The sequence below is a fragment of the Pipistrellus hanaki genome (assembly GCF_964339955.1).
Source record: "Pipistrellus hanaki genome assembly, chromosome: 13".
Classification (NCBI taxonomy): domain Eukaryota; kingdom Metazoa; phylum Chordata; class Mammalia; order Chiroptera; family Vespertilionidae; genus Pipistrellus; species Pipistrellus hanaki.
The window spans coordinates 43,453,283-43,471,267 of record NC_140515.1 but is presented as its reverse complement, the minus strand read 5'-3'; the positions used below and the strand labels follow the sequence as shown (position 1 = coordinate 43,471,267).

General features: G+C 42.7%; 1 protein-coding gene across 1 annotated transcript in view; it reads right to left on the bottom strand.

The window, feature by feature from the left end:
- Positions 1 to 711: 711 nt before the first annotated feature.
- Positions 712 to 17,985, bottom strand: part of LOC311632026 (ubiquitin-conjugating enzyme E2 E1) — a 54,159-nt gene continuing 36,885 nt past the window's right edge. The window contains exons 4-6 of the mRNA XM_084902982.1: positions 5,521 to 5,653; positions 2,543 to 2,690; positions 712 to 1,493 (exon numbers count right to left, since the gene is read on the bottom strand). Of these exons, the coding sequence (XP_084759108.1) occupies positions 1,396 to 1,493; positions 2,543 to 2,690; positions 5,521 to 5,653 (379 nt within the window). The 3' untranslated portion in view covers positions 712 to 1,395. The remainder of the gene's footprint in view (positions 1,494 to 2,542; positions 2,691 to 5,520; positions 5,654 to 17,985) is intronic.

The window sequence follows — 17,985 nt, the reverse complement described above, 5'->3', positions numbered from 1 at the left end:
ACAAGTTTTAACATCTTCAATGGGATGCTTTTAGGTTAGGCTAGTGCTACCACTGCATAATTCTTTAAAATTTCTCATCACAAGTACATTTTTTGGTCTAAAATTATTGCTCATATAAGGTTAAGTCATTCTCTATCTGCTCTCCCACTTACAGCTCCCCCCCCCCAATGTATTTTACATAGGAACATAAACACATTTACAATTATTTTTAGATAATATACTAGATCATCTTGCAGCTTTGCTTTTTCCTACTGAACTTAGATCTATGCTGGAATGTTACCATATTCCTTTTAAACTCTTAATGAATGGTATGTACCTTCACCGCATGCACCTGGGTGAGTTTCTCTGGAGTAGTACCAATAGAATTGCGACATCCTATAGATATGCACACTTAGGTGCTGTCAAGATTGCCCTCCAATGTGGCTGCACTAATCTATCCATGAGAAAACCCATTTCTCATGTATAATACTTGCCACCACAGCATCTGCAACTTTGGAAATGCTTTTTAAAAGATGCATCTTTGCGTCCATTTCTGAAAGGTGACAGGTTCAATTATTAACCTCTTCTAAGACATCTCAAAATCTCTCCTGCAAGGCTGCTGTATAATTTAGCGTTACATACCACTCCATTCAGTTTGCAATTACATCTAGGTTGCTTTATAGCAAAGATCTAGTTTAAAAGAGAGAAAATGAATACAGGGATGTTAGGTGGTTGTTTTAATATTGTTTATTAGCACAGTAACAAATGCAGGCTTAAGTAGTCTGCAACATATAACCAATCCACTGAGCAACTCCTATTCCACGCCTTACAGTTAACAGCTTAAGGTATTTTACTACAGGTTTTCACAAGTCCTGATTCAAACCTCTACTCTTTTCACAATAAAGTAGATTGGCATATAAAATAAAATACATAACTACTCATCACCTATAAGTCTTATAAGCCACATGTCCATTTAACATATGAGATGACGATCTCTAAAAACTGTTAAATATCAATATTCCCTCCCAAGAAGGGAAAACAAGTTTCAATTTTTCTAAACAAAAAAGTATGCAGTCTGGAAGGACTTTTACAGAAATGGCCATGTGTGTAACCTGCACAAAATTAAGCTGGCTTAAATTTACAGACTACAAGCAACCGAATCCAAAGTCTACTCTTCTCTGTACTACATTTTAGCTTATATTGCAGAACTAATGACAATTTAAATGTTGCTATTACCAGTTCTGTCTACTGTAGCAAGATACCTTAAGTTACAACAAAATCTTAGGAAATAAGACTGAATAATATCTGTTATAGAAATACCCTACTCTTTACCAACTCCCACCCTCCCCCACCCCTTCAAAATCATAAGCAGCTCTCTGTGACAGACAAATAATGTAAGAATTGTGAAAACTCAATTTATGTAGCGTATCTCTTGGTCCACTGTCTGGCCATTCTGTCATGTTCTGCTCTGTTGGTCATATACTGAGTGGCAATACTTCCCACCAAGGGGTCGGCTGGAAGAAAAGAATGTAAGATTACTTTGGAGAAAGGAAAAGAATATTTTAAGCTTTGGCAATTAAATTACTGGCAACTTCGGAAGAAATGTACCAAGTACATGTGATCAAGTCCATCTTTGAAATGCCACTCTCTAGTATTTTTAGCTTAAAGAACTACTCAGAATATGGCAAAAAATTATCAAAGTAGAATGCTTTATCTCCTTCGTTCATTCCGTTCCCCTCCCAACAACCATGACCCAAACGGAGGGATTTTTGCCGTCATGTGTTAGGGTAAATTCAATAGAAACTGGAATGTTCAAGGCTCCAGACTACAGTGAACATCCAGCTGTGTTCACATGACCCCTCACTCACTCAGTGGCAGCAATGACGACCCTGAATACTGTGTAGTCCTCATGGCTGTTGCAATGTAACACTATTTAACTCTACACTGTTACCCAGCAAGAACCTGGACTTGAAGTATAGTGTTTCTCTGAATCCTAACTAGAATCCTTAATAATTAATTGTATATTTGCTTCCCCACCCCTAACATCACAGGCTGGTAGTCAATAAATGTTTAGCCAAAGAAATATCACTTTCAAAAATGACCACCTCAGTAATCAGGTATAGGGTAAGGGCTCAGTAAACCTGCAGACGGCTCAATACTTAGAACTCTGATTTTTTTTTTTTTTTTAAGATAAATATACAAGGTGGGGCAAAAGTAGATTACAGTCGTGAGTACATGTAACAATTTATTCTTATTAATTATTGTAGAATAAATAACCCCAAAACTACTTTTGCCCCACCGTGTACAAGGGAGAATGATGTCTTTAGTTTAAAACACCTTGTTCCTAGAACACATATCAATTAATGGTAAAGTTGCTGCATTTTTCAATCAGATTGATTCAACTACTAGAGTGAATTTCTCTTGAGTCAAGATTTCTTTTTTTTAAAAAAAAATCTATTTTTGTCCTTTGAAAGGTGTTAGAAAAATAATATTTGTTTATGTGAAAAACAAGTGTTTTTCAGAAAAGGAAGAATACAACAAGGTAAAGAATTATTGACCTTACCAGGATTACAGTCTGTAAGAAGTGAGCAGATAGAAAGGAGGACTTTAGAAATGGTCAGTGCTGGACTCCAATTATCTTTCAATATGTCCAAGCAGATAACCCCTTGGCTGTTAATATTACAGTGATAGATTCTTGTCCGAAATGTAACCTAAAAAAACAATAACAAGATAGTGTTAAACAAAAAGCATCAAACAATGAAGCTTTTTACAAAATTACCTTTTCAATTGAGTGGCCCTAATTAAAAACTTGTAGAAACACTTTTCAAAAAGGTGAATAACACTAACTACAGCTGGTAAGAGATAGGCTAAGAGACTATTTGAGATTAAACAGTATTCATTGTACAATCTCAGGGACTGTCAATTCCACTTAAAAATGTTCAACAAAAATCAAGGTCATTTAAACATTTCTTGAATTCATCTTTAGCAGTTGTAATGCTTTAAATAATTCATAACATTGCCAAGTTTGAATAGCTAATTGCTTGCTGACCTCTTGTGTTAGCTTGTAGTACTACAAGGCCTCAAACTAAGCGTTAGAATCATAAAAGGCAATTGTAAACAATGATCACATATCCAAAAAAGCTGAAATAAAATTAGGACATATTTGCTTTTGCCTTTTCTGACCTTCACATCAGACTCTGCAGATATCCTGTACAGAATTCACTATAATGGTGTCTCCATAGGTGAGGGGACAGACATAAGTCACATGATCTTGGGTTCTTTTGTTTGGTCTAATTTTTGTTTGTGTAATACCCTGGAATCATTCCAAAGTAAAAATAACCTACAACCTGACTACTTATTTTTATTGACAGACATTCAATCACTTCTTGTAATAAAAGAGTCTACCCCATCCCCAAAAAGAGGTTTCCTTTTGGCAGTCTGAATGAGAATCGCAGGTTGTTGACTGTCACAGGAGGTAGATGGTTTGGGCAGTCCACCTGTCCTGGATGAGAAATCTAAAGCCCAGAGGGTACGGATTTTGGCACCACCCAAAGATGACAAGGAACAGAATCCAAGGCTTTGGTACGATATTCCGTATTTACTCAGTGCACATTTTGACATGATTTTTAACTGTTCAGAAACTTTTTGAGCAGAAAACAGTGGATTAATTGCTATAAATACAGTAATTCCCCCCTTTATCAGCGGTTTTGCTTTCCATGACTCCAGTTAACTATGGCCAACGGCAGCCCAGAAATATTAAAGGGAGAAATCTGAAATAAACAATTCATGTTTTAAACTATGTTCCATTCTTAGTAGCGTGATGAAATCTCACCGTCCCCGCTTGGGCTATGAAGCATCCCTTTGTCTAGCATATCCTCCGTGTACCCATCACCCGACCGTGAAAAATCTGGTGGGTTTTTCAGATCAGCTGTCAGGTACTGTAGTGCTTGTTCAGGTAACCCTTCTTCACTTACAGCTATATGAACCTGGCTTTATTACAGTGTGTTATATTGTTCTTTTAATTAACCCTTTGCACTCCGCTGTCCCCTCTCAGGGGACATTGCAGTTTATCAGTGATTACGGGGAATTGAGTTAATTCAACGCACGTTTCGCAAAGTAGCGTTGAGTAGCTGGTAGCCAATGTCCAGAATGGTTCGGAGTGCAAAGGGTTAAAAAACATATTTGTATTGGTTTCAGAGAAGAGGGAGAGGAGATAGCAATATCAATGATGAAAAGGAATCATTGATCAGCTGCCTCCTGCACGTCCCCCACTGGGGATCGAGCCCACAAATCCAGGCATGTGCTCTTGGCCAGAATCAAACCCAGGACACTCGATCCACTGAGCCAAATTGTTCTTTTATTAGTAGTTCTTTATCTCTTACTATGTCCAATTTATAAACTTGTCATAGATATATATGTTCAGGAAAAAAACAGTACAGTTGACCCTTGACTGTAGGTTTGAACTGTGTGGGTCCACTTATATGTGCCCCCCCCCACCATAAATACTATATTTTCATTTCCTTATGATTTTCTTTTAATTTATTGTAAGAATACATTATGTAATATATATTAACATACAAAATATGTGTTAATTGACTGTTCATCGATAAAGGTTTCAGTCAGCAATACACTATTAGTAGTTAAGTTCTGGGAAAGTCAAAAGTAACACGTGAACTTTCAGCTGCACAGGGGTCAGAACCACCTCCTCGTTGCTCTAGAATCAACTGCACATGTAGACTCAGTATCAGCACTATCCGTGTCACCTCCGCGGTGCTGGGGGAAGGGGGATGGGGGGACAGTTGTAACAGGACCAAACAAAGCCCTTATTCCTCGAAATGGTTTCTGCCAAATGAGGCAAAGTCAACCCAAAGGAGTATTTTGTTTGCATTCCAATGTACTTAGAGATTCATTAACACAGCAATTTTCAACTGATGTGCCACAAGAATTTTTAAAACATGCAATATCTATAGATATTAGGGGAACTGAACTCTTTTTCTTTAAATTGAAAAATGACAACAGCCAACACAATAAGCCATCTGGTGTGAATGAATCAAAATTATATCTATTTAGGCAAAAAATATAATATATAATATTTGGTGTGCCACAGGATTTTAACAATTGTGTGCCATAAGGTGAAAAGGGTTGAAAATTGTTGCATGAAGGTGTAATACACAAATCTATTTTTGTGTGATTAAAAACAATTTTAGCCAGAACCGGTTTGGCTCAGTGGATAGAGCATCAGCCTGCAGACTGGAAGGTCCTGGGTTCGATTCTGGTCAAGGGCATGTACCTTGGTTGCGGGCACATCCCCGGTGGGGGCTGTGCAGGAGGCAGCTGGTTGATGTTTCTCTCTCATCGATGTTTCTAGCTCTCTATCCCTCTCCCTTCCTCTCTGTAAAAAAAATAAATCAATAAAATATATTAAAAAATATAAAACATTGCTTGGCTATCCTTGAACATTTAAAAAAAACAATTTTAAAAGCTTCAATAACTTCTCACAGGAATATGTAAACTTTAGTGTAAATCAGAGGAATCGCTTACCTTTGGAGGCTTGAAGGGGTATTCTGGTGTAAAAGTGATATCAAGGAAGAACACACCACCCTCATACACAGACCCCGGAGGCCCTAGGATGGTTGATCTCCATTCATAGATGTTATCGCCTTTGGGACCAGCACTGAAAAGAACATATCAAAGGATAAGTAGGTGGAGGCACCTCCCAATTTCCGCAGTGTATTAAGAAAGGAAAAGGATCCCCTCTCCTCTCCCTTTCTGTTTAACATGTGGATTCTCTCCACAAAACAGACGTATCTTTCAGATACAACCTGATGCAGGACTGCACCAAACCCACCAGCCTCAGACCAAGTAAGGTGAGTAATAAACTAGTGGTAAGCCCATTCTTAGCCTACTTAGCTGTGAATAAGTAAGAAACCCATCAATTGTCAAAACCTCTCAACACATAAGAAAATGTAAACAATACTCCAAAAAAAAAAAAGGAAAACACCCTGAGCACAAAGAATTACAATAAATTAGTGACAAATGACAGCGGGCTGTTGCTCACAGCACACCATTTCTGACCCACTCTCACCCTAGGAGGAGTACAATAGTTTGCAGTACTTTTCACACTGTGAACAATGTGAAAAGGGAGGGAGAAGGAAAACGATGACAAGTATCAAATTACAAGCTATTCAATTTTCATTTCAACATATAATAAATTCCATAACCAGGTCCTCTAAACAGTGTAGTCGGGACGTTAATCTACCCCTTACCTGTTAAATCAGTGTTATTTACACTTAGTTACACCGTAATTGGGCCATTCTACCCTTCCAGGGCACTGTGTTGGTTCAAAGTGCTCTGTATTCAGATGTACATTAATAAAAATATGTTCCTTCCAACTCCAAGACCCATGAAGGGCTTAATAATCCTCCCAAACAAGTTAAGTGTAGTGCTCTGATATTGAGAAATGTTTGGGGAATGGTCTTAGTTGTTAGTAAAATACCTTTTCACAGCACAGCGATAACACCGGTAATGACATCCAGTGTTTAACTTACACATTTTCATCTCAGATTTCTCAACCCTAAGCAGTAACAGCTGCTTTCAGGATAAGGATCTATATCAGCCCAACTAAATGGTGTTTACTTGGAGAGACTTATGTACCAGTCAATACATAGAATAATTTCTGAAAAAGCAGGCAAACTTGCTGTTTTACATAAATGACTAGTATTAACTGGATTCATTCACTCAAACACTTATTAGATGACCATGTATTAGGCAGAGTGTTAACTGTTAGGGGTTTCAATAACGAACAAGACAAAAAATGCCTTGTCCTCAAGATGCCCCTTAAGTGGTTAGATATAAGGTCCAAACCTACATTTAAAAGATGAGATGAAGAGGGAAGGGGGAGAAATAAAAGACAAAAAACACCTGTCTACCCTATACTGTACTTTCCTCAAACCATCATTGATGTTTTTTCACTGAAAAGTGAACTAGGTAGATGAAGACATCACTAACACAGATTTTGTAGATATAAAGATGAACTGTCCTCTTTGGTCTAGTTCATGATTATCTAAGACAGTGGTTCTCAACCTTCCTAATGCCGTGACCCTTTAATACAGTTCCTCATGGTGTGGTGACCCCCAACCATAAAATTATTTTCGGTGCTACTTCATAACTGTAATTTTGCTACTGTTAATGAATCATAATGTAAATATCTGTGTTTCCTGATGGTCTTAGGCTCTGCAACAACCCACAGGTTGAGAAGCGCTAGCAGGGTCACCTGAAGTAGCAACAAAAACAATGTTATGGTTGGGGGTCACCACAACATGAGGAGCTGTATTAAAGGGTCGGGGCATTGGGAAGGTTGAGAACCACTGAGCTAAGACTTAAAGGTAAAAAGCTACTCTAAGCCTCCCTCCCCTTTTCCTGTGGAACCAATGCCGTCTAAAGCCCAGGACAGCTAGGAGCATTCCAAGCTGCTACCTAAACTCTTAGATCAAAATCACCCACTTTTCCTCAGTCAGCTTGGTGATACTAAGAGACCCAGAAAAATCTCGAGTAAAGTCAGTCTAACGGTATGTCACTATAAGAAGGTTTTATGGATTGTACAGAAAATTGGTGGTTTCCAAACTTCACTGTTCATCAGCATCATCTATGGAACACCCTAGCTGATTTGGCTCAGTGGATACAGCGTTGGCCTATGGACTGAAGGGTCTGGAGACATTAAAAATGTCACAAACAGGGAGGAGGGCGCTACTGGCACCTAGTGGGGGAGGCCAGGGGTGCTGCTTAACTTCCTACAACGCACTGAACAGCCCCGCCCGTGCCCTCCTGCTCCGTCCCCTGAAAGAATTTTCTTGGCCCAAAATGTCAGAATACTAGTGAGGTTGAGAATTCTGCCTTAAAGGAAATTTGTTCAAGGGTAAGTAGTAAAGGGGAAAGCTTAGTTTTGAATCCCTGTTGTCAGATTTAGTGCTATCTTATCTTTGTTTTACTGCTCTGTGTCTGGTACAGAAAATAAAAAATTCATCATCTAGAGTTACTATTAAAAGTTAGACTTGCAGATACTCTAAATTCCCACAGACCACTGCTCCTCAAACTGTGCTCCCTGGACAAAGCACCTCAGCACCCTCTGGGGTTCGTTAGAAATGCAGACTCAGGCTCCACCCCAGACTTATGCATCAGAATGTGCAGGCTCCCAAGATGATTCCTGGGCACATTGAGAAGTCAGCTGTAGATGACATTAAGTGATGATAACTACTAACTTTTCCTAACCTTCTAGATTTAAATTACCATTTCTATTACCTAGTTCTCTCCTTCACTGTTTATAATTCTTCGCAGTAAGAATAGTATCAATCCTGGTAATGCTATAGGAAGAGAGCTACAATCAGATCTATATTTCCTATAATAAACGTACTACTCAAAATCCATTCATTTACTCTACTTTTTCTAAGAAATTCTGAGAGAATGCTAGACGAACAGGAATACAGCAGTCTACGAAAGAGAATCCCCATCGCCCACAGGGTCTCCCACAGACACACATTCTAGGGAATGCAAGCTGCCTTCTCCAGGAGGGCTACTAGGCATACCCAGAGGAATTTTATGAAAAAGAAAACAAAAAATCCCTTGTCCTCAGCATCCCTTCATAAAACGGTAGCTATTAGTAACCTAGAAGTGAGTGGCAGGAGGACATTTCTGAATGTGAAAAATCAGAAAACCTCACTAAGATGACCAATCAGGCTAGCGACATGGGGAGTGCTGTATTAGAAAGAGGAGCAATCACCGCCATGGTGCCAATAACTAAGCCAGAGTGCCTCCTCATACAAGGTGGTACTTCTAGGGATGTACCAGTCACACTACTGTCCCCCGGAAAGACCTTTTAGACAAGGGCCAACCGAAAGGACCCCCAGACAAGCTGGTGCCCACCACGAATTCCCCATCAGCAGTAGCCAGTCTGTCTAAGCAGCTGTTCGGGAACAGGATGGGCCCAAATGAGAGGGAAACTAACTCAGAAACTTAAGGTCTAAGACAACATGATCATGCCCACCAGGAATGGCCTTCCCACAAAGCCCACCCCAAATCCCATTTTCCTAACTCGGGAGGAAATGGTGTCTTCCTCCGGCAGAAAGTGGATACACCTTCAAAGGAATCTGCTTTCTCTCTTCATGAAGCACAAGGCTGACTGGAGGCCTATGGGAGCTGTAGGGCTTTTGTGGAATTTGTTCCAGAAAGAACGTAGTATCTCTCTGTAGATGTTTACACAGAATGCCGTGGACACACAATCTCTCTGACATCAGGTTTTAAGTTTCTACACAGCGGGAATTTCACACATAACAGCAATTAATATGTTTATGAGCTGTTCAGACAAAATATATACCACTTTTTTGTACACAAAATATGTACCACTGTTCAGCATCCCATGACAATGTTTTCAAATTCGGTGATAAACCACGCACACCAGGAACCTTGCTCTCAGCCAGGGCTGGCTGAGGATGAACACCTAATAAGCTGTGCTAAGCATGAGAGACATAAACTTTGACTGAAGCCAGTTCTTCCCACGGCGCCCACACGGAGCTGCCAATAAATCCTCTGCCTCTGGACTCACACCCGTTTGGTTGAATCACATTAACTCGTGTGCCTTTCCTTCCTTATTGTTTCATTTCTCTCTCACCTTTGGATGGAAGCTGGAATTAAACAGGAAAATAAAATCTTGTGATCTGCTAATAGATATCAAAATTTCCGAAACGAAAATGGATTCACTTTAATTGTAGAAACGCAGTAGCTGAAAACCAAGTGTACCACACAGCTTACTCAGAGGGGATTTCAATAATAAGGTGACAACTGCCAAGATGATGAGAATCCCCTGCTTAATGAAAACCAAAGATGGTTTGTGGAAACAAGCATCAGTTTGATGGAATAATCATCCAAATATTATGCTCCTAAATTGCAAAAAAAAAAAAAAAAAAAAAAAAAACCCAAAAATCGAACAGTTCTTTTGTTGAGGGGGGGAAAAGCTCAAAAAAAAGCAGGCATAAAAGATGCCACCTACTTCCCCAGCTCGGACGCAGGCCAGGGGCTGAGAGCCACTTTGCGCCCTCCTGGGTCACAGTGGCACTGGGAGGCCCAGCCATCACTGGGATGACCTGTGCTGAAATGAGGTCAGCCCCGCCTGAGGACACAACCACCCATCGCCCGCTCAGTGCTCTGAAAAGCTCAGGCCCGCAACCTCTTTGTTCCCTCCTCCCCACTGGGACCTAAACGGAGAACCACCGGGAAGTCACGGGGTCAGGAGGGGAGGAGAGCTATTGACTGTGCTTGGGAGAGCATCACTGGCTTCGTGCTTGGCCACAGCTGGCCGGGAGAGCAAAGGGAAGGCTGTTTATGTTTGCGAAGGGCCGAGACCGAATCAGTGAGGCTATGGCTTAAGGCAAACACAGGGCTGGGTTTGGAGGGCAAGGTCTGCCTTCTTTCCCACTGCTAAATCTCACCGGTAAGTCTCAGTCCTATCTAGCTGAGCAGCAGGCAACGGCGATCAGCAGGTCCACAGGATTTTCACCATCTTGCAAATTAGCACATGCAGGGCATAAGCTACCTCAAGTGAGTATCATTTGCTTCCTAAAATGACTCTGTCATTTAATATTAAATACTAAAGGGAGTACAAACCATCCTTCCCCAAACAGAAAAGGGCCCTAGATAACAAAAAATGTCAGCTAGTATTTCCAATTGCATAGGAAATATACTCTCAGAAAGCTGCTAAGGTGGTGCCTGTTCAGTATGGTACTATAGAAGGGGCCAAGAGATAAGAAAAGTCCTAGGGGAGGGGGAGAGTCAGAGATCAACCCAAGGACTTGTATGCATGCATATAAGCGTAACCCATGGACACAGACAGACAGACAGTAGGGGGGTGAGGGCATGTGCTGGGGGTGGGTGTGGCCGGAGAAGTCAATGGGGAGAAAAGGAGACATATGTCATACTTTACAAAATAAATAATTTAGATTTTTTTTAAAAAAAGGAAAAGTTCTGATTAAGAGACCACATACATGCCTGGAAAATAAGAATAAAGAATACAAGGATAGCCAAGACCGGTTTGGCTCAGTGGATAGAGCATCAGCCTGTGGACTGAAAGGTCCCAGGTGCAATTCCAGTCAAGGGCATGTACCTTGGTTACCCAGTAGGAGATGTGCAAGAGACAGCTGATCAATGTTTCTCTCTCATCAATGTTTCTAGCTCTCTGTCTCTCTCCCTTCCTCTCTGTAAAAAACCAATAAAATATATTTTTTAAAAATGTTTCTAACTCACTATCCTTTTCCCTTCCTCTCTGTAAAAATTAATAAAAATATATTTTAAAAAAATACAAGGATTTAAAAAATAAGTGGGAAAAATTTAAGCTCTTAATTTTTCTTTCTGTCTTAGAAAACAAAAACAAAACACACACACACACACACCAAAAAACAACAACAACAAAAAGCAACCCTCCCATAACTTAAGTATTGGGCTGGTGTGTGGGGGCAGTCTCAGAACATGTGCATAAAGATAATAGATGGAATAAATGTACCGAATAAATGTACCAACTTTTCTCCCACCACTAACATGACAGTAATGGGATTTTTTTAGAAAAGCATAAACACAAAAGGATGGGGACAGCATTAACGGAAGTTTGGAAGCTAGAAGGCAAATGGACAAGTGGGAAAGGACTGGACATGCCCAAGGAAGCTGAATCCTAACCTGGCTGTGAAGAAAGCCAGTATCGATCCCGGGTATACTACAAACCCCTAACAACTCCGCAACGTGTGGCACGCGGGGAAGCTGAGAGGGAGGCAGGGAAAGGTTCTAAGGACTGGTTAAGGCAGTGGTCGGCAAACCGCGGCTCGAGAGCCACATGGGACTCTTCCACAGTGCGATTGAAACTTCGTGGCCCATGCGCGCGCAGAAGCCAGTTTTCGGCCTGGGCGAGTCTATTTTGAAGAAGTGGTTCTAGCGCCGCCAAGCCACACTCAAGGGGCCAAAGAGCCGCATGTGGCTTTCGAGCTGCGGTTGGCCGACCACTGGGTTAAGGTATACAAGCAGCAGCCAGACCCCCTGTGATAGGCAGGATTTTAACACGATCTCTTCCTCTTCACGCTCTGTCTCATCTCAACACGAGTGTGGGCAGAAGCTGTGAATTGCTTCTTACCAACAGACTAAGGCAACACTGATGGGCTAGCACTTCCTCGATGGTTTCTACAAAAGGTTATGTCATACGAGCCTTGGCGGTCTGGAGAAAAAGGCTGCTCTGCGGGCCTGTGATGTAATCCGCTATGACGTAAGCTGCAGGTGGCCTCCAGGAGCCGCAGGGAACTGCACTCAGCTCTGCGAGCTTGGACAGAACCCTGAGTGACGGATGAGCGCACAGGCCAGCTGACTGCTTGCCCACAGCCTCCAGAGACCCTGAGCGGAGCACCAGCCACGCTCTGCCCCGACTCCTGTAGGTACTAAACGTGTATTGTTTTTGAGCTGCTCCAGTTGTGGTAATCTGTTACAAAGCAATAGAAACCCTGCCAGATGGAGGTTTATATTCTGGGAAGGTTAAAGCTGAGGGTCTGTGAACCAGGGGACGTGAATATGGACGAGGGCAGAGGTACGGACTGAAAAGGAGAGGATGCATGCCAGGCAACCAGACTCCGTGTCTCCCTCAGCTCCCTTTGGGAATTGAACAGCCCAGAGGAAAGACACTGAAGGCTCCCTAACTAACATAACCAGGAACATGGTTCCTTTCTAACATGGCAAATAACGATCAAAACAAACTAGAAGATGGCAATTAGAGAAAACAAACATTAAACAAAATTTAAAAATAAACTTATACCCAGAGAGACAATATACTGCACTGTTGAAACAAGAATATAACTAAAAACATTAGAAAGGTACAAAGTTCCAGTTATAAGTTTTGGGAATGTGATGGATAGCATGTTGACTACAGTTAATACTGGATTGTATATGTGACCATTGCTAAGCTAGATCTTAAAAGTTTTATCACAGGAAAAAAAAAAATGTATGAGAAGTGATGGATGTAAACTACACTTATTGTGGTCATTATGTTGTACACCTTACACTAACAGAATATTGTATGTCAATTGTATCTCAATAAAATGGGGAAAGGAGCTTTGGAAATTAAAAATGAAAGCAAACATAAATCTTTTTCCAGAATTCAATGAAGGGTAAAAATCGAAATCTATCAAAGTAGAAAAAGACAGGTAAAAAGCAGAGGAGAGAAAAATACACAAAAATTTAAGGGCCATAAGAAAGTCCAAGATTTGAACAGTAAAATAATCCAGAAGAGGGGAATAAAGAGGTCAAAAAGTAATTTCAGAAAACTTCCCAGGACATGGATTTTAAAGATAATCTACAAGGAATCAATGAGCTTGGCTTTGGATTTCAACAACGCTGGGAGTGAGCTGGCACCGGAGCAATGTCTTCATAATAGTGCTCGATAAAAACTCCATTCCCACACAAACAAAATCAAGGACGAGGGGAGAACAGAGATCTTTTCAGACACTTGAGGTTTCTAGAGAAGATTACCGAATAGAAAATCTCCCAAAGGACCGTGCAGAGAGCGCCTGTCCACACTGCAGCAGGCCAGGCTCCAGGAGAGATTTCTTAAAAATATATGAAATTCCTATACGATGCCCAGTGCATTTGGATGTCTTTTGAGGGGGGTTAGACAACTGTGGAAGCCTTTGAAGTTAAATTAGTGATAAGTATGAAACACTATGGGGTGGGGAGGGAGATAGCAGGGAGAAAGGAGAGAAAAACTTCAGGAGAAAAAAAATTTATGCAGGAAGTGATCACAGTTGGGTACTGTGGTACCTTGTATGGCTGTGAATAATGTTCACGTAATGTACACAATGATGTGACAGTAACATAAACAGTATGGGTGAAGGTACCTGGGAAGGGGGGGTGGCGGGAAGATAACTAAATCGTCACCATTCCTTGTTGTGAATCCAGAGTTGTTGCCAAAAATGGAAACAGCAAGTAATCTATACTAATAAAAGGGTAATATGCTAATTAGGGCTGGCATCTTCTGGATGACCTTCCAGACAAAGAAAGGGCTAAGGCTCAGACAGCTGCGGGCAGTTGTGAAGGGCCCAGGCTCAGGCTGGCCTTGGCAGCAGCAGCAAGGTAATGCAGGCAGTGCCTTCCCCTGATCCACCAGGTCGCCTCCCGCAGAGGGAGGCCAGACTGCAGCTTAGGTTACAGGGATCAGGCCTAAACCGGCAGGCAGTCAGACATCCCCCGAGGGGTTCCAGATTGGAGGGTGCAGGCTGGGCTGAGGGACCCGTTGCCCCCCCCTCCCCCCCCGTGCACAAATTCCATGCACCGGGCCTCTAGTCCTATATAATAAAAGCTTAATATGCTAAGTGTAAGGTCATCCATTCAACCAATTGACATAATATGCTAATGCCGCTCAATAGCTTGCTATGATGTGCACTGACCTCCATGAGGTCTGACCAGTAGGTTAGCTTGAGGCTGCGGTCTGGCAGATCGAGACTGAGCGAGATGGGCCGAACACCCCTGGAGCCCTCCCTCGGCCCTTCCCCCCACCATCCCCTCCCGCGCACAGATTCATGCACTAGGCCCTAGTGTGGCTGTACCTGCCTAAAATCAGGGAGCTATTTAGCGAAACAATCCAGTCGAAGAGATGCAAGTAGTTGCCGCCAGAGAGCAAGATGCAGGAAGGCAGCTGGGAACAGTTTCTTTGTAACCAATCTTAGGGAAATCTTAGATTTTTAAAATTATGTTGGTGTACAGTTTTAATAAAACCAAAAACTAAAAGAGAGAAAAGATGGAAATGACAACATTTTAAGACCAGGTGATATGGCTTTTTTGCCAATTCGACTTCCTCTAAAATACCCTGGTATGTGTGTGAGCTGTTTTACCAAATGATCATCCACTTGGTTCCCAGAAATCAAGCATAAAATACTGGCCTCATATTATGGACTTGCTACAGAGTTTAACGCCCACTGTACTACATATAGTATAATGCAAACCAGGCCATTTACTCTAAGGGAACTGGGAAGGTTTCACGGTGTAATAATATCTAACAGATGCTGAGAGAGCCAAACAGGCCATTTTCCAGGGGATCGGGGACCAAAGTGGAGAGCTTTCGGTACAGAGATGTGAATGTAGCCGAAATGGAACTGGAAAGACGAAGGGAACAGATCATAGAGGACCGTAAGTGCCTGCAGGCAATTTAGTTTTTAACTGCGCTGCCACAGGAGTGAAGTGGGGAGGAAAAAAAATACAATTTTAAAACGTGGAAAACCCCGAACACTGAAAACATCAAGCTACTCAGAAATAGGAAGCTGCACAGACAACCCTCCATGGATGAAGCAGCCTAATTAAGAGGCTGTGGAGACCTATCAACCTGGATCAGCAGCGAGATAATGAGAACAAACTGTTTCTGGGAAATCATACACACTTCATGCCAACAACCCTAAAGTGTGATCAGTAAACCAGAGAGCCTCTGAATACATCACACACACACAAATACGACATCTCCAACACCCCACCCTCTCCCCGGCCTGCCCAGCCTCCCGTGGTTCTGCCAACCAGACAGCGCAAGCCCCTGCCCAGACACTTGCCTGTAGCGCTTAGTGAAGCCATTATTTGCTAAATAGACAAAGTGTGAATTGATGTATGCAACCTTGTATGTTTATTAATGTTTCAGAAAACTGTCAAACCACGTACTACTCTGCCTTTAGTTCGGAAGCTACTGTTCATTAGTAAGCGTACTTGATGTTTGTTGTTATATGCATATAGTTTAAAAATACCGTGTACGTGGTCATTAGGTAATGTCTACGTTTATTTCAAGACGTTTAAAAACACCAGGCTTAATAGTCTTTTAAAAAAACACCAACTGGGCTCATGCCTTACAGCAAATAAACGAACACTTTTAACCCGTTTATCTGGCTGCTCGGTGTGTGGTGCTCCTTTTAAGAACCAGGGCTCCCAAGTTCAAAGACTCTCAAGCAGGCACGTTCAACACCAACCACCTAAGCATGAACAAGATGAGTTGCCAACGTTAAGTCTTGGGCCAGCCACTAAAATCCGGTGCATTTCTGACCACTAATTACAGCTCTAGAATTCTGTTCGCCAAAGGCATTGTCACAATATTTAGCCATTTTAGCATCTGGTTAATAAACACTTCATGTTATTAACAGGGAATCCCACACGAAGCCAGGAGAAGGCACACGGAGGAAGACTTTGCGAAAAAAGACAGAAGCAGAGCAGCCAGTAAAACAGTGAGGTGCAGCCTCCTCCCTCCCCCGCTGAAACCCGAGCAGGGACACGGCGTTCATCGGCCCGGCCAAGGAGACAGCACCGGCCGCCCCGCCGGGAGGACAGCTGGGCACCGGGGTGGGTCTCCCCGCAGATGCCTCTCCTCCCGCAGCCCCAGCCCAGAGCCACCCTTCGCTTTCAGAGACCTTGACATGTGTGCTCTGTGCAAAGCCTGAACACGGGGCACGGTTCTGGAGAAGAGCTGCCTCAAAAGGAAGCAGAGCCAAAACCGGTGTGGCTCAGTGGATAGAGCATTGGCCTGCGGACTGAAAGGTCCCAGGTTTGATTCCAGTCAAGGGCATGTACCTTGGTTGTGGGCACATCCCCAATGGGGTGTGTGTGTGTGTGTGTGTGTGTACAGGAGGCAGCTGATCGATGTTTCTCTCTCATGGATGTTTTAACTCTATCCCTCTCCCTTCCTCTCTGTGAAATATCAATAAATTAAAAAAAAAAGGGGGGGGGTGGGGTGGGGGGAAGCAGAGGGACATTCTGGTGGCTCTGGCAGTGGGGCTGCTAAGCAAGGAGCAGTGAGAGTAGAAGTCCTGACTGGGTTAGCACAATAAACCAATGGAAATGCCTATTTAGACCTTAATGTGTGTTCGATGTTGTATGGGGTACAAGAGTCACGGAAATGGTAGAGCTAGTGCCTGCTTTCATGAAACTCCCAGCTAAGAAAGAAGACCCACAGGAATGACTAAAACACAGGGTCAATTGTTAGAAGATGGGTAAAAGGGGAGGAATGGAGTGAGCCCAAGTGGGGGTAGCTTAGAAACAGGCTCAGTATAAAAATCTCACGTGGGTAGGAACCCTCTCTCCCTTTCACGCATGTGCTTGCACCAGTTTTCAACCACAACAGCTCCCTCGCTTTGCCTGTGAGGCGAAGTGTGGAAAGGAGCACACGTATTTAGCACGAGGTCCCCAAAATGAACAGCCTCAGCGATGCAAATCAGTGGTTCATTCCAGTCCAAGACGAAGTTTCCACCAAATGGCAAAAATAAGGGGGAAAGGACGAAGCATGTTATGTTTTTCATAAAGTTTCATATCCTCCCTTTTGTGAAATGCTGGTGGTGGGAGATGGTGATTTTGTTTTCAGTGTCCTGGTGAGACAAGAAATTAGCAGCTTTTTATGAGCCCTCCATCTGAAGACATTCCAAATTTACCAGAACCAGCTTCTGTAGCCATAGCAGTTTCCGTAAAGCAAAGGGCTGGTCTCAGACTCCCAGCCTCGCTGGCCCAGGCTCCCAGCCTCTCCAGAGACCTAGGTAAGGCCACTGCCCCCTTCCAGCCACTGGCACCGCTAGCCCTCCGACTCACTCCTGAGGCACACAGACGGAAGCCGTTTCCGTGGATGGGCATGGTAGGTCCACAAAGAGCAACCAAACCACAAGCAAGCCCCGCCTCTCTCACCAGGCCAGCACGGTACCTCGGCCGGTGGAGTGAAGCCGAGAGCCAAACCGTTTCCTCAGTAAGTCCAGGGTAACTTGGCCTTGGCCGGCACACATCTCCGGTCTGAAAGGCAACCGAAAGGCACAGGTTTCGGCAATAACCTCTTGAAGTGCTGAATGTGTTATTTCTAAGGACTTCTTCCTTATCTTGGGATCTCTTGGTCCCTCAAAATCTCCACTCCTCTTCCCCCCTTTCTTTTCAGAAATGTATGTGCTTCTTTCCAAGACAAACATGTGGTCTTGATCAAACTGC